The sequence below is a fragment of the Coregonus lavaretus genome (genome assembly GCF_964263955.1).
Source record: "Coregonus lavaretus genome assembly, chromosome: 3".
Lineage (NCBI taxonomy): Eukaryota > Metazoa > Chordata > Actinopteri > Salmoniformes > Salmonidae > Coregonus > Coregonus lavaretus.
In genome coordinates this window covers 45,590,039-45,607,711 of record NC_139990.1, presented here as the reverse complement: position 1 = coordinate 45,607,711, position 17,673 = coordinate 45,590,039, and the positions used below count along the sequence as shown (strand labels likewise).

The following is a 17,673-nucleotide window of genomic DNA, read 5'->3' as shown; positions in this document are numbered from 1 at the left end:
TGAAGGAGATGTGAGGCATTTTGCATTTTGTGTGTGCAGTTTTGGGAATTGTGTGTAGAGTTTTGAAAAAAGGCGACATAGTTTTGAAAACGTGTGTAAGCAGTTGGAAAAAACTGTAAATCAACTACAGTTACATTGTTGTCACTCAGTGAGGGTGTATGCGCGAGATGAGGTCGCCTCCCGGGGCGGGGCGTCACTGGTTGAGACTTGCAGATCTTCAACAGAAAATGTGAAGTTATCTCGAAAGTTGCTCAATTTACTACTATCTAATTATTCACAATGGGGAAGCTGGTTGTCGTATCACTTTTTGTTGCTGCTTTATCAGCATTTCTTGGAGAGAGAGTTATTAACTTGAGGTAGGCTGTGTTTAGGTATTTGCATCTTTTTTTAGCTGTAATGAAATTGCATGCTAGCTGTTAGCTAGCTAGCCAACTTGGTATTTTTGCTAACAACCTCAAAAGGTTGATTTGTTGACAGCAAGCAAGATAAGAAAGCTAACCTGTTTTTCTATTTAGCTTGCCTTTATTAGGCAGTGCTTTATTACCGAGTAATAATGGTTTGGGTTATTTTCACTTTTCTGAACTTAAAGGTTGAGAGCTGGAGGGTCACTTCATGTTGTTGACAAACAGCGATGCTGTGTGCCAAGCATGGCCTTTTTTTGTCTGCCAATGAAGGCATACATCTGATCTCAACGCTGAAGTTACAGTAGCATGAGGCTATGATTGGAGTTGGAGGCTATACAAGACTTTATATCTGACTAGTCTATATTAATGATTGTTTGTACATAGATGCATATAAATGCCCTAAGTCATATTGCAGTGTTATTCTGTAGTTTTAACCATTTGAAGGGATGTAATTTATTTTACATGTTGCAGGAAAAGGACTCTTGCTTCCAGAAAGCTTGTCCAAACCCACCTCCCGAACTGCCATCTAATCAAAAGCCTTGGTACGTACAGTACACATGAATGTACAGGACATTGGGAACTTTAACAGTGCTGGCATGGATATAAAAGGCATGCGTTTCTATAAGCTCTATGCCACATGTTCAATGGTATTATATGAAGTACCTACAACGTTATTTGCCTGTAAAGCCATATCTGAACACCCCATGTGATGTGATTTCTGACAGAGTACGGATCAGAGGACCTCATAATACTTCCCAATGGACTTGCTATTATTAGCACCGTGAGTTACAACATTGATTTGGCCCCATATGAAACACGCAACTTAAAAAATGTATCTATTAACATATCCTAATATTAATCTTAATATTATTGGAATTACTAGGGCTTGAAGGATCCTGTATTGCCATCCTATTCAGATGCCCCTGGAAAGATGTACACCCTTGATCTGAGTGAAGATTCTAGGATGAAACCAGTGGAGCTCCGCATGGGGAGAGGCTTTGACCTGGACTCCTTCAATCCACATGGAATCAGTGTATACACAGATGAGACAGGTAAATAAAACTCATAAGCTGTGTCCCAAATGGCACCTGATTCCCTATAGGGCTCTGGTCAACAGTAGTGCACTACATAGGGAATAGGGTGCCATTTTGGACATAAACAGGTTTTGAAATGCATCTGCTGCTCTTCCACTCTTGTCTTGTGTAAAAAGAGAACTGTCAAGAACACAGACTGATCAATTGATTGAGCTGAATCCTTTCTTCACTTTCCAGATAACTCAGTATACCTGTTTGTGGTCAATCACCCTCAACAAAAAACCCAAGTTGAGATCTTTCAGTTTGTTGAGGAGGACCACTCCCTTGTCTATGTGAAAACCATAAAGCATGAACTCCTTCACAGGTATGCAAGAGCTAAATGTCATGTCATTGCTTCAAACCAATTTGGTTTATTAACTAGATTGTCGGTAGCGTTTCACATTACAGCACGGCTAAAAGTGTTAATAACATGGTAATAACATGGAAATATAGCCTATCCTCTTAAACTTGGCTACTCTCAAGACAGAGTTTGGAGAAATTAGTGACATTTGAACTGAGCACAAACTAGTGTGTGGGATACTCATATTGTTTTGTAAGGTTGTTATGCATCAAACAGTTATTTAATATGCCATTTAGAGTAAATCGGTCTTACGATTATCTGTGGTTTTCTCTTAGTGTGAATGACATTGTGGCTGTGGGAGTGGAGAGCTTCTATGCCACCAACGATCACTATTTTGGTGGAGGCACTCTGAATACCCTGGAGGCACTTCTGGCTCAGCCCTGGTCTAACGCTGTGTATTACAGCCCTGAAGAGGTCAAAGTAGTGGCTGAGGGATTCTACATGGCCAATGGCATCAACATCTCACCTGACAAAAGGTACAATAATTAGAATAATAATGTATTCAACTTCTATAGCGCTATTCAAGTATTCAGTCCCGTGTAGCTCAGTTGGTAGAGTATGGCGCCAGGGTTGTGGGTTCGATTCCCACGGGTGACCAGTATGAAAAATAAATAAAAAATAAAGTATTCAAATGTATGCACTCACTACTGTAAGTCGTTCTGGATAAGAGCGTCTGCTAAAATGACATTAAAAAGTAAAATACATAAAGAATCTCAAAGCGCTTTGAGTACAGTCATGTGTACACACAGTTCAATAATGCTGTCCATATGGGCAGTCAAACCTGTTAAGTATTTGATTATAGAGTGGATATCATATGTTGACATGATAAGACCTGTTGGTCTAACTAATGTGATGTTATGTGACATATAACTGTGTTTTCATGTAGGCACATATATGTGGCAGACTTATTTGACCACAACATACATGTTTTGGAGCGACTGGAAAGCAACGGTTTGGCCCCCGTGAAGGTAAAACATAAGAAATGGCAGATTTGTAGATTTGTTTTGCACCTGGTAAGTAGTCAAAAGGACTATTTAAACATGCTGCTCTGTTGAAAGCCTTATAAATACTATGTTTATTCTCTCCCATTGCTCGTTTACCTGAACCCAGAATAGGCCCTTTAAAACTCATTTCATGATATTATTATTTTAAAAAGCATGAGCTGGCACACACCCAGAGAAAATTATTTAGTGTAGAGGTGCTGACTAACGGCGAATAAACTGTAAGTAATAAAAAATAAATAAAGAGAGTCGCACACTCTATATATTAACTCCCAGTAATGTATTGGGGAAAACACCAATGTTTCGGCATCACTGTGCCCTGATGAAGGCACCCTCTGCTCTCAGACACCCTGAAGAAGGCACAGTGATGCCGAAACGTTGCTGTTTTACCCAATAAATTACTGGAAATGTATATATAGAGAGTGTGCGACTCTCATTATTTTTATAGCTTACATGATGTTATTCTTTGTCACCAGGTCGTGGAAGTGGGCTCTCTTGTTGACAACATTTATGTTGACCCTGAGACTGGCGACTTGTGGATAGGTTGTCACCCTAATGGCTGGAAACTATTCCAGAATGACCCTGAGGATCTACCTGGATCTGAGGTTTGTACACCTGCCGTGTGGTATTGTAACTTCATGAGTGAACTGCTTTCTGTATCATATACCAGCAGTGTATCTCTGTACTATATACCAACATTGTTTTCACATATTCACCCCTCTACTATGCTATAGGTAAATGGTGCTGGACTACAGTACATTCCAGCTACTGTAAGAGAGGAAACACACCAGAGCAAGGGACTTAGAGTGGACTTAGAGTGGACTTAGAGTGGTCTTAGAGTGGACTTAGAGTGGACTTAGAGTGGACTTAGAGTGGACTAAGAGAGGACTTAGAGTGGACTTAGAGAGGACTTAGAGTGGACTTAGAGTGGACTTAGAGATGGCTTAGAGTGGTCTTAGAGAGGACTTGGAGTGGACTTGGAGTGGACTTAGAGTGGACTCAGAGTGGTCTTAGAGTGGTCTTAGAGTGGACTTAGAGTGGTCTTAGAGAGGACTTGGAGTGGACTTAGAGTGGACCTAAAAGCAGTGGGGTGGGTGTCTTTCTATTGTGTTCCCTCTGTAATGCTCATTTCTGGTATACATCTACATTTCATGATATTGTTTTCACAGGTGATTCAGATTAAAGACATCCACTCTGAGAAGCCAGTGGTGACCCAGGTGTATGCTGATGACGGCAGTGTGCTCATAGGATCCTCTGTAGCAGCTCCCTACGGAGCAAAGCTTCTCATAGGAACAGTCTACCACAAAGCCCTGGTCTGTGATCTAGCCACAGTAGACCAGTAGCCAATGCTCTATGTAGAAAACAGCCATCCGACATGGGTTGTGGTCGGAAGAGTGCAAGTGTTCAACGTACTGAACGTTGCAGATAGAAATGCAATGAATAGAGTTAACAGTCAATGTTGTACCCTACTGAATGCTACAGTGGCCTGTGGGGTTCAACTTGCCAGGTAAAAAAAAATATGTTAAAGTTAATTCATTGCACACTGTCTAATCACTGGGAGTTAGCTGGCAGAATGATAGGTCAAAGATACCGCTGGTGCACTGAACAAGACCTGTAATGATAAATAGTAGTGTTACAAGTGCCACATTGTATAAAAGTTGATAAATGACTGGGTAAATAACATTTGAAATGCATGACATTGGTTCCTTAATAAGAATAAGCTGACAGTTAAAGTTATGTTTAAATTACAGGTACATCTCACTGATTTAACATAGAAAACGTGTTTTATAAGCTTTTTTACCCTCTTTGTAATGTGAACTAGATTCAGTTGTGATGTACCTGAATATTGTTTTCTTCGCAAGTGTGTTAAATCTTTACATTAAATGTGTGCTGCTAATTTGGCATGCAAGTCTTATATGTTGTTTAGTTGTCAACTCATTTGCCTTAATAGCAGCAAACAAGTGATGTGGACAATATCATCATCATGAACCATGGGATCACAGTTTTGGGACTGCAGATTTTACCTCCCTCTAGGAATTGCTAAACTACAGCTCGCCCCATGGTTCAACTGTGCAACTGCACTCTGCCTGTACACAACACACCCACATTTTGCACACTGCTTTCATAACCTTTGACCAAGGGAAAGAGTTTGTCTGCCATGAAGAGGGTGCTTGTGACCATCTGCATTGCTGCTTTGGCAGCTCTTTTTGGGCAAAGACTTCTTAAATTGAGGTAGGCTGCATAGTTGCTTAACATGTTAACATTATAGGGCATGTGTATCTTCTTTGGAATGTCTTCTTCGGAATCATGCTACACATTGTTACATTTCCCTGATCAGAGTTTAGAATATTGACCTGATTGAAGCTATCAACAGAGGCCTCAGACATTAAAAGTGAGATTTGAAAAACAGGCTTTTAGCGACTTTGAAGTTAACTGCTTTAGGTGAATTGAGCAGTTGTGTGAGAGTGTCAAACACTTAATTAAGAGTGATCTGTGTTGCTTTTACTTCAAAGTAATATTTACCGGCTTCAATTTGCAGTGAAATAGCCCTTGCCAACAGAGAAGTGCCTGTTAAACGCCTCCCCAACTGTCACCTGTTAAAGAATATAGGTATGTCTGAACCAGTCCATTAAATTGTAATAATACATTGACATTATAACAGTTAATTCTTTAATTAATACATATAGTATAGTTCTTCTGTGTTGCACAGTGGTCTAAGGCACTGCATCGCAGTGCTAGCTGTGCCACTAGTTCGAATCCAGGCTCTGTCGTAGCCGGCCGCGACCGGGAGACCCAGCGTCGTCCAGGATAGGGGAGGGAATGGCCGGCAGGGATGTAGCTCAGTTGGTAGAGCATGGCGTTTGCAACGCCAGGGTTGTGGGTTCGATTCCCACGGGGGGCCAGTATGAAAAAAATAAAAAATAATGTATGCACTCACTAACTGTAAGTTGCTCTGGATAAGAGCGTCTGCTAAATGACTAAAATGTAAATGTAGATAGATACCAATGTGATGTTGAAGTAGCCGGTTCTACTTTGAGCCTCTTCCAGTTATTCAAGTAGGCTCAAAATAATAAGTCATCTCAGTCTGTATATCTTCTACTTGGTCAAATGTCAGGGTTGAAGTCCATTAGACTAATAGGCCAAGTATCAATGTGTCACAGCATGCTTTGTTTGGTGTCATGATTATGTTATATTAGCATGTGGCCTATGGGATTTTTTAAAAATACATTGATATAGGCTATTGCTAATGGTATGTGGACAATCCTATTTGTACAGACTATGGAGCAGAGGACTTCACCATACTTAGAGATGGACTGGCCATCATAAGCACCGTAAGTAATATCCATTATCACAATGAGACTTTTTTGACTAAATCAGTGCGATCCTTCATGGCAAGCGTATTCTGGTAATGCATACTGAATAATGAAAACATAGTCCTCAATCCATAATATTAAATTTTTAACATACCTCCCTCACACCTATGATAAAATATGTCACGTTCGTTCAAGGACGGGTCAGACCAAGGCGCAGCGTGATATGCGTGCATGTTTATTTAACTTATAAACACACGACAAAACAACAAACGAAACATGAAGTCCAAAGGTTGAACAAACCTTACACGGAACAAGATCCCACAACTAAACAGTGCCAATCGGCTGCCTAAGTATGATCCCCAATCAGAGACAATGAGCGACAGCTGCCTCTGATTGGGAACCACACCAGCCAACATAGATCTATACATACTAGATACCCGACATAGAATATACACAGCAAAGAATATACACACCCTGACTCAACATATACGAGTCCCCTGAGTCAGGGCGTGACAATTTTTACAGAATAAAACTGCTGTTTTTAACAATACAATACATACACCCTGTGTGTGTCCCAAATGGCACCCTATTCCCTTCATAGTGCACTACTCTGGTCAAAAGTAGTTCACTATATAGGGAATAGGGTGCCATTTAGGACTTAGCCCTGTCACTCATGTTAAATCATTACCGCCCACCCAGGGCTTGAAGTATCCTGGACTGCCCTCCTTCTCTGATGACCCAGGGAAGATCTATACCCTGGACCTGCTGGACGCCAGACTGACCCCTGTGGAGCTGACAATCAAAGGAGACCTGGACCGGGACTCTTTCAACCCCCATGGAATCAGTATCTACATTGACGAGACAGGTAAAGTATGGGAGATTTAGCTCTCACACATGAAATGAGTTTGTTTCAAAAACGTGGCACAGGGTGTAGTACAGTACAGTATATAGCAAAACATGTGCCAGCAATTATTCTAGGTACTCAAGTCAGAAGTCGCAGCAAATCCCTCCATTCCAGACCAGATTATCCCAAATTAGGAACACCCCATCAGAACACTGCCTAAGGAATTATGAACAATACTGTGTGAGTGTGTCCCTTCCCTGTCAAGCAATAGAGAGCCTTAGACACGACAGGGGAGAGTAGAGAGCATATTTCTCACTGCTGGACTCCCATCTCCTTCCAGATAAAACCATCCATCTGTTTGTTGTCAATCACCCTCAACATTACACGAGCCAGGTAGAGATCTTTCTATTTGTCGAAGAGGACAACACCATTGTGCACCTGAAAACTATAAAGCATGATCTCCTTCATAGGTAGGTGTGAGATTTTTACATTTACATGATGTGGATTAACCACATTGGCGATGTACTGTACAGTATGACCAGTGAGAGTTCCACAGTGGTTTGTTTCTGCTTGGCTAACTCTGTATGTTTTTGCCTTTCCTTTCTCAGTGTGAATGACATTGTGGCTGTGGGAGTGGAGAGCTTCTATGCCACCAACGATCACTCCTATCCCAGTGAAGTGCTCCACATGCTGGCTGTCTTCCTGGGTCTACCCTGGGCCGATGTAGTTTACTACAGCCCTGAAGGAGTGAAGGCAGTGGGCGATGGCTTCCTATCTGCAAACGGCATCAACATGTCGCCCGACAAAAGGTTCCTTCTTTGTTTCCACAATGGAAAATGTAACCGTTTAAAATGTACAAATCTGTTGTCCTCTTTGGAAGTGTGTTATGCAGTAAAACAATACATGTGGGTTTTTTTCAGGTATTTATACGTGTCCGCTATTATGGACCATGAGATTGCTGTTTTTGAGATAACCAAAAGCAAAGACTTGGTACATGTCAAGGTGAAACTTTTTCAATACATAAAATATGAATGCATAATTCTTTACAGGCACAATATTATATTTTGTATTGTTTATAGAGATAGTCCAACCACTGTATTACAATCAGTTATCACATTGCTAATGATATGTCTCCAACCAGTCTGTAGCCGTTGGGTCTCTTTGTGACAACATCGAGGTGGACCATGTGACAGGTGACATATGGCTGGGTTGTCACCCTAATGGAGCAAAGGCAGCAGCATGTGACCCTAAGGATCCACCTGGATCGGAGGTTAGTACGTCATTTTCCAAGTGTCTAGTTCTACTATTTTATAGGTGTAAATTCACTCTGATCTTACTCAGTCCCAAATGGCACCATATTCCCTATATAGTACACTGTCTATGGGCCTTGGTCAAAAGTAGTTCACTGTATAGGGAATAGGCTGCTATTTGGGACACAGACCATGTATCATTACGAAAAGCTTTAATTGGTATTCTTTATCATATTCTTTTTTTATATAGGTCATTAGGATTCAGGACATCCACTCTGAGAAGCCAGTGGTGACCCAGGTGTATGCTGATGATGGGAGTGTGCTCATAGGATCCTCTGTAGCAGCTCCCTATGAAGGAAAGCTTCTCATAGGAACAGTCTACCACAAAGCCCTGGTCTGTGATCTGAAGTAGCCAATGATTCCTTTTAGACATCTCATTTCAAAATCTGTGTGTGTATATAGATGCAGTAATGACACTCAAACCGTATTGTACTCCAAATCTGTGCTGTTTCTGTATAGTACATCGTGTCTGGTGTAATATGATTGAAAAGTATAAATATTCCACACGGTTGCCCCAATATAACACTGCAATTGCTATGATGCAATGGCATGTGTCATTATGTCACTCTTTTAAAGTCCTTACCACTCCATAGTGTCTGATGCAGGTGCGTAGGAGTCAAAATAACAATACTGGAAGAGATGGAGACCTGCACACTGTCCAAAAAATGAATAAATCCAAATCTGAGGGATTTGTGTTATGTTTACATGTATCTTGATGGACTATTTGTATTGATTTAACAGTTATATTCCATTCTCTGACATTGACAAATTGTTGATAATCGATCTTTGGGAGCTTTTTGTTAATGACAAAACAAAAAATGTTTCTATATCTTACATCTCCTTTTTCAAGTCCACACAACCACTACATCTGCTCATATAAAAACATGGAAATTGCATAGAAACTCATGTAAACTGCATTTCTGAAGGCAGTTTGTAACAACAGACAAACTACGTTGCTTTCAGTTTTCTCAAAGTGGGAGGTAAATCACACCGGCAAACAAGGAGTCCATTGTTTGATATACTTTTCCTTTCTGTACTTTTCCCACAGACCAAAATGTGTTTTTAACATCAAGATAAACATTACAGAGAAGACAGGAAGTTGTCTCGACAGTATATTCATGATTTTAGGCATTGATAATCCTGGGTCATACATTTTGCTGATCACTATGTTAAGGAAAACCGTAGAAAATTTGGACCCACTCCTCACCACAGGGGAATATGACCAATCCTAACCCTGCCATTGTCTCTAGTTGTCTCAGGACCTTGTTATGACACTTCTACATATAAAAAGGTGTGATGGGTCCAATAAATAAAAAGGTGTGATGGGTCCAATAAATAAAAAGGTGTGATGATCCGCGGACCCATCACAGACCCATCACACTTTTTTATTTATCTGAATTCACGGGTTTTACACACCAACCAAACTTCTAGGAGAGCGCGATGGTCCCCTTTTGATTACATCATTCAGTTCTCCATGAAGAGGGTGGATCCAAGGCTTCAGACTTTCTCATCCTCTCCCGAATCCCCCTCCACTACCTTTGATACAGTAAACCTATTCTCTCCACCATCTTGATTCTGATCATTCTCCTCTTTGTTGATGTTAGGACCTAGATCGGCGGGGTTGAGGTTCTCTTTTGAGTTGGACACATTAACAGCCTCCTCCTCTTTAGTCTCTCTATCCAGACAGTTCTCCTCAAACACAGGGTCTCCCATAAACACAGGGTCTTCCATAAACACAGGGTCATCCTCGATAAGCCTCTGCCCCTCCTCTCCCATCCCAAAGCTGCTTAGTAACATATTGTGACTGATGCTGAGGTGGCGCCTCAGGCGGCGTGGGGAATGCTCCAGGGTTTGGATATTCGTCCCCAGGATGTCGCTACAGCTCTTCGAGCGACTCATCTCCTTGAATTCCTTCCCTGTCTTCGGCTTTGCGGCAGCACCGATCTGCCTGATGGCGGTGCTGTAGTCCTCCTGCTTCTCAGAGAGGAAGTTGAAGATGTCGACGGCGGTGGGGAGGCGGCGAGGGCTGCGGATGTCGTCCTTCTCGGGCTGCCATCGATGGTCCAGGTGGTCCATCCTGTGTCTCTGCCTCCTCTTCTTCAGGACCTTGTGGGCCGACACAACCATGTGGACGTTCCAGCTGAAGAACAGAGACAGCCAGGCCAGACCCATGTAAATCCACACCTCTACTAACACCCGGTACAGCCTCGGGTAGTCTATGTTCGGATTGATACCTGTGGAGTCAAAAAGAGAACATAGTTTAATTAACTTTATACAACGGGTGGTTCTAATCCTGAATGCTGATTGGTTAAAACCGCATTCCTGCCGGTGTCTATTCCACAAGTTACCACCGGCTAAATCTATGACGTTAAAATGCCTATTTACTCTGTTCCACATAGTTCAATGAAGTATATATGACCCTATCTTCGGCTTGGACCAAGCAGGATGCACCAGGCAATGAATCCACCTCCAAAGAACTTCATGGTCCTCTAACGTGAATTAGGTGATATCATTCTTCACATATCTCTTTAACATAAACTTATATTTTTCCAAGGAATGCCATCTACTCCATGAAAAGTCTATGTAACTACCTGCGACGTAGTCCCCGAAGCCGACAGTGGTGAGAGTGATGAAGGAGAAGTAGAAGCCCTCCAGGTAGGACCATCCCTCCAGGGACATGAACACAAACGGGGGGATCACCAGGTGTACCAGCAGACCCCACAGGAGGAAGATGGCCGTACAGATCAACTGGACCTTTTTCTGCAGACGTCACGCAGGGAGAATCAATCAATCATTCTAATTTATTTTATAAACCCCAGAGAGCAACCAAAGCAGAAACTAAAGCATGGTGAGAGCAATGGCATGTGACACAAGTGACAATGTTAGACCAATCCCCTTGATTTGACCATGTCAATTGTCATTTTTGAGTGTTCCACCAGATCTGGTAAAAAAGCTAACATCTCTTGTAGGCTAATTCTTCTACATTAGTTGGACCATACAGGATTCAGTAATTAGTACCTACGCAGCTACAGTGGCTAAATGTGGCTTGTTAATGGTTAATCCTCTGTTAATATATGATTAAGTCATGTATTGCACCTCCCCCAAAGTCATTGATAGAAATCCAAATCACCACATTGAACGTGCTGAGAGACTCCCAGTGAGTCTTACCACACTAAAGCGTTTGCGTATCAGGACCTGTCCCAGGCGCTTGGCTCTGTCTCCGAAGAATGAGCCCAGCTCACTAATCCAGGTGAGGCAGAGAGGGATCCCACACAGGCCATACAGGATGCAGAATATACGGCCACCAACCGTTTTTGGGGCAACATTACCATAACCTGCAAATCACAAACGTATAGGCTTTCAGACAGGGGTGGCAGCTTCATTTCTGCTATGGTTAGACATTGGGTAACTGAGTTGGCAGCAGTTATCGGAGAGAGATGTACATGATTCAATGTTTCCAGTGTTGTATTCAAGATATTGCCCACCTATGGTAGTGACAATAGTGGCAGCAAAGACAACCGAATTGGTCCAATCCCAGTTGTTGTAGGTATTCTCTCCAGTAACGGTCACACCTTGTCCAGCAGCGTCTGACACCACCTAGGGAACAGAGTGGGTTATCACACAAACTGAGCTGATTGGGGTTATCTTAAATGTTGACGGGTTTCAGTGTGATGAAGTTTAGGAGTCTTCACACTCTGGGTAAACACAGCTCTAGAGTTACTTTGGGAATCTAAGTTCACTGCGACTGAGCAAATAAAAATATAAAAATGTTCCCACTTTGATTTGTTTGAAAACTTATATTTTAATCATTGCACACAAACAATAGACCCCTCTTATATATTTCCAGAACCTTCAAATTGAAACACACAACCATAATATATGGACTGAAAACGCCCTCTGTAGTCTCGTAAACCTGACAACAGCAGTGGCATTGAAACATTGGAGGCAACCCGGATGTCTGGAGAGACTACGCCCTCTGAAAATATGCTGCCCCTTGGCTATTCCACGGTAGCAGAATGACGCTGAGACTCAGATTTTTCACTTTAAAAAAACAATGATTGCAAGGTTAAACAAAAATTTCCACTGAAAACATATTGACTTGAAGAACAGTGCAGACGCAAAGTTTGGAAACAGAATTATGGTTTGTGCTGTTTTCTGCCGTCATTCTGTTACCAAACTTTGCATCTGCACTGTTATCCAAGCAATGAAAATGCCAAACCAGTTCTTCTGAACTGTCCCAACATGCTGGCTTGGCTCCGTTGGTTAAAGAGCAGAGAGAAAATTAATGAAAATGCTTATAGGCTCATCAGAGTGTTGTGTTCTGTTGCTATAATTGAAACTTGATTAATAAGCGTAGTAGTACCTCAAAATTTTACTGCAACAGTGAAAATAATATATTCAATGCATAATAACATATCTATTTAAGAATATACACATATATTCTCAATAACACAGCCATATCAGTACTGACAAGGGACTTTAGATTAAATCATTTCAGATTATCTACATTGTTATTTATTCATGTAGAATTACCCATTAAGCATTTGACTTCAGGCGACGTCTTTTGGACGTCTTTATCTGGTCCTCCGTATTTTGGGGGTATTATTTTGGTGCCCTGATTTCAGGACCAATCTGAACCAATCATAGCCGTCCGGACCGGCCTATATTTGGCCCAAACATAGATGTTCAGATTTGGTCCGGTCCGGACTGGCCTTGATTTAGCCCAAACATAGACGTGGATCTGGTCCGCACCAACCAAATGTGTACTTATTTGGGGGCGTAGTTAATTAGAATAATACCCAACATGCTTTGCAAGTGTTTGTTTTTACATTTATATTTTGGCCATTCAGCAGACGCTCTTATCCAGAGTGACTTACAGTCAAATCAAATCAAATCAAATTGTATTTGTCACATGCGCCGAATACAACAGGTGTAGACCTTACAGTGAAATGCTTATTTACAAGCCCTTAATCAACAATGCAGTTTTAAGAAAGAATACCAAAAAAATCCCCAAAAAATCCTATATAAAATAATACTAAATAAAAGTAACAAATAATTAAAGAGCAGCAGTAAAAATCACAATAGCGAGGCTATATACAGGGGGTACCGGGACCGAGTCAATGTGCGGGGGCACCGGTTAGTCGTGGTAATTAAGGTAACATGTACGTGTAGGTAGAGTTATTAAAGTGACTATGCATAGATAATAAACAGAGAGTAGCAGCAGTGTAAAAGAGGGGGGGTAGCCATTTGATTAGATGTTCAGGAGTCTTATGGCTTGGGGGTAGAAGCTGTTTAAAAGCCTCTTGGACCTAGACTTGGCGCCCCGGTACCGCTTGCCGTGCGGTAGCAGAGAGAATAATCTATGACTAGGGTGGCTTTGACCATTTTTAGGGCCTTCCTCTGACACCGCCTGGTATAGAGGTCCTGGATGACAGGAAGCTTGGCCCCAGTGATGTACTGGGCCGTACGCACTACCCTCTGTAGTGCCTTGCGGTCGGAGGCCGAGCAGTTGCCATACCAGGCAGTGATGCAACCAGTCAGGATGCTCTCGATGGTGCAGCTGTAGAACCTTTTGAGGATCTGAGGACCCATGCCAAATCTTTTCAGTCTCCTTAGGGGGAATAGGTTTTGTCGTGCCCTCTTCACGACTGTCTTGGTGTGCTTGGACCATGTTAGTTTGTTGGTGATGTGGAAACCAAGGAACTTGAAGCTCTCAACCTGCTCCACTACAGCCCCGTAAATGAGAATGGGGGCGCGCTCGGTCCTCTTCTTTTTCCTGTAGTCCACAATCATCTCCTTTGTCTTGATCACGTTGAGGGAGAGGTTGTTGTCCTGGCACCAAACGGCCAGGTCTCTGTCCTCCTCCCTATAGGCTGTCTCGTCGTTGATCAGGCCTACCACTGTTGTGTCATCGGCAAACTGAATGATGGTGTTGGAGTCGTGCCTGGGAGTACAGGAGGGGACTGAGCACGCACCCCAGAGGGGCCCCCGTGTTGAGGATCAGCGTGGCGGATGTGCTGTTACCTACCCTTACCACATGGGGGTGGCCTGTCAGGAAGTCCAGGATCCAGTTGCAGAGGGAGGTGTTTAGTCCCAGGGTCCTTAGCTTAGTGATGAGCTTTGAGGGCACTATGGTGTTGAACGCTGAGCTGTAGTCATTTAGGCAGGTTACCTTAGTGTTCTTGGGCACAGGGACTATGGTGGTCTGCTTGAAACATGTTGGTATTACAGACTCAGACAGGGAGAGGTTGAAAAAGTCCGTGAAGACATTTGCCAGTTGGTCAGCGCATGCTCGGAGTACACGTCCTGGTAATCCGTCTGGCCCTGCGGCCTTGTGAATGTTGACCTGTTTAATGGTCTTACTCACATCGGCTACAGACAGCGTGATCACACAGTCGTCCGGAACAGCTGATGCTCTCATGCATGTTTCAGTGTTACTTGCCTCGAAGCGAGCATAGAAGTAATTTAGCTCGTCTGGTAGGCTCGTGTCACTGGGCAGCTCGCGGCTGTGCTTCCCTTTGTAGTCTGTAATAGTTTGCAAGCCCTGCCACATCCGACGAGCGTCGGAGCCGGTGTAGTACGATTCAATCTTAGTCCTGTATTGACGCTTTGCCTGTTTGATGGTTCGTCGGAGGGCATAGCGGGATTTCTTATAAGCTTCCGGGTTAGAATCCCGTTCCTTGAAAGCGGCAGCTCTACCCTTTAGCTCAGTGCGGATGTTGCCTGTAATCCATGGCTTCTGGTTCGGGTATGTACGTACAGTCACTGTGGGGATGACGTCATCGATGCACTTATTGATGAAGCCAGTGACTGATGTGGTGTACTGCTCAATGCCATCGGAAGAATCCCGGAACATATTCTAGTCTGTGCTAGCAAAACAGTCCTGTAGCTTAGCATCTGCTTCATCTGACCACTTTTTTATTGACCGAGTCACTGGTGCTTCCTGCTTTAGTTTTTGCTTGTAAGCAGGAATCAGGAGGATATAATTATGGTCAGATTTTCCAAATGGAGGGCGAGGGAGAGCTTTGTACGCGTCTCTGTGTGTGGAGTAAAGGTGGTCTAGAGTTTTTTTCCCTCTGGTTGCACATTTAACATGCTGGTAGAAATGAGGTAAAACGGATTTAAGTTTCCCTGCATTAAAGTCCACGGCCACTAGGAGCGCCGCCTCTGGATGAGCGTTTTCCTGTTTGCTTATGGCCGTATACAGCTCATTGAGTGCGGTCTTAGTGCCAGCATCGGTTTGTGGTGGTAAATAGACAGCTACGAAGAATATAGATAAAAAGTCTCTTGGTAGATAGTGTGGTCTACAGCTTATCATGAGATACTCTACCTCAGGCGAGCAAAACCTCGAGACTTCCTTAGATATCGTTCACCAGCTGTTGTTTACAAATATACATAGACCGCCACCCCTTGTCTTACCAGAGGCTGCTGTTCTATCCTGCCGATACAGTGTATAACCCACCAGCTGTGGGTTATTCATGTCTTCATTTCTTTGTTCAGCCACGACTCGGTGAAACATAAGATATTACCGTTTTTAATGTCCCGTTGGTAGGATATTCATGCCTGTAGTTCGTCCACTTTATTATCAAGCGATTGTAAGTTGGCCAATAGTATCAGTGCATTCAACTAAGGTAGATAAACAACAACATATCACAGTCATAGCAATAAATAAATAATCTGTAACCGTTACTGAGAATGTTATTGTAGTTAAAGTGGTCTGTTGGTTTATTCTGTATGTCGGACTACTTTCAACATCATTGCTGCCAGTTTTAAAACATTTGAAAAAGCTAACATAACTGCATGTGATAGATGGGAGCAATAATTAATATTTTGTTTCTTACTTAATTGAAAATGTGTAACAGTTAACATTTCAATGACTGAAAAATACATATTTTCAACGTCTGGAAAATACCTATTTTTACCTTTCATTCAGCACCTAAAATGCACCTGATTTCAACGTCCGGAAAATACGTATTTACAACGTCTGGAAAATACATATTTTTGACGTCCATATAACACTTATTTTCGAGGTCTCGGAAAAGAAGTCTTCTAACCTTTCATTCAGCACCTGAAATGCACGCGATGTCAACCTCTGGAAAATACGTTTTTTCAACATCTTTTCGTTTACTGGGTATGTTTATTTTCCAGGGACAACATCCATGGTCCTAAATAGTTGTAGAACAGAAATAATGTAGGCCTAAAACATAGTGGCAATTCGGCGGATTTTTTCACTTTAAAATAAACAAAAAACAATGATTGCAAAAAAGTTAAACAAACCATCCAACTCTATGCACAAGGACTACTTTTCACAATTTCCACTGAAATTTTTACAACAATACATTTACTTGAAGAACAGTGCAGATGCAAAGTGCAAAGAGTTGTATGGTTTGTTTAACTTTGCAATTATAGGTTTTTGTTAGACATACATTTTAAAGTGAAAAATCCGAGTCTCAGCATCACTGTAACACCTTGGAATTGACCATAGTGTAAAATACCATTTTAAAGATCTAATAAAGTTCCAATGCAGACCAAGCTGACAACACAATAATGATCATCATTAAAACAACGATTGGGAATATAATATATGTATTCTAAATTGAATCCCTACATACCCGCAAAATATAGTTCAGATCTTCTTTAGTCAAGCACGGATATGTTTTAAGAATGATTTCCTTTTGACGGGAATATTCGGACTTGGCCAGTTTCCATTTGGGTTCTTCAAGTATTTGAAATATCGCTGCCCCGATCGATAGGTAAAAAATTATACCTGACGTTAATAAAGGACCCTTATCAGACATGGCCGATCACTTTAAAATAATCCGCATTATAAAACTTGCATCGAAGTTGTTGCCCGAAAGATAGGACGCGTGTTGCATTCAAACTTCTCTTCCTGGTTCTTGTGCTAGGTAATTACAAACGTGGGATACTGGGATTGTGATGACACAATGGAGGAGGACACATTCAATCCGTCCACATAAAACATAGTTACTGGTGTGCGCAATTGTTTAGCCTGTATACTTTTCAAAGAGACAGGAAAACTTTTTAAGTGACTTTCTGATTTCCACAACCTAGCTATATGGTTTTAAAGCTGGAATCCGTAGCGGTGAAACTGCCACGTTAGCCTAGCTACTTCAAACAACGAACACAGTTTTTTTCCGCGTCGGGCATCATTGTACATCATTGCAGCGCGATAGAACAGCAGAGTATGTACTTCTCCGTTTCATAAACAATAACACATGCGCCTAGGTCGACCAGTGGCGGTGTTCTCTTTATGCGGATCTCAGATTGAATGCTGTGTGGATTAAAGGTCTCAAATTAAATATCTTTATTGACTTTTGACTGATTGAAAGTCTCTGGCTGGGGATG

At 42.1% G+C, this 17,673-nt stretch overlaps 2 protein-coding genes across 2 annotated transcripts; one reads left to right on the top strand and one right to left on the bottom strand.

The window, feature by feature from the left end:
• The first annotated feature begins 202 nt into the window (after positions 1–202).
• On the top strand, positions 203–8,993 carry LOC311107516 (uncharacterized protein). Its single transcript, XM_084150016.1, has 18 exons — positions 203–356; positions 876–946; positions 1,130–1,185; positions 1,288–1,456; positions 1,676–1,802; positions 2,114–2,314; positions 2,725–2,806; positions 3,316–3,444; positions 4,009–4,178; positions 4,970–5,071; positions 5,379–5,449; positions 6,116–6,171; positions 6,853–7,018; positions 7,338–7,467; positions 7,606–7,806; positions 7,918–7,999; positions 8,139–8,267; positions 8,498–8,993. The coding sequence occupies exons 1-18, from the start codon at positions 280–282 to the stop codon at positions 8,657–8,659; spliced, it is 2,181 nt and encodes a 726-aa protein (XP_084006142.1). The 5' UTR covers positions 203–279; the 3' UTR covers positions 8,660–8,993.
• Positions 8,043–17,208, bottom strand: LOC311118499 (potassium channel subfamily K member 5-like). The gene is made up of 5 exons (XM_084157636.1): positions 16,920–17,208; positions 11,793–11,904; positions 11,476–11,642; positions 10,899–11,067; positions 8,043–10,541 (listed from the first exon to the last, which is right to left on the bottom strand). The coding sequence occupies exons 1-5, from the start codon at positions 17,103–17,105 to the stop codon at positions 9,805–9,807; spliced, it is 1,371 nt and encodes a 456-aa protein (XP_084013762.1). The 5' UTR covers positions 17,106–17,208; the 3' UTR covers positions 8,043–9,804.
• Between the last annotated feature and the right edge of the window lie 465 nt (positions 17,209–17,673).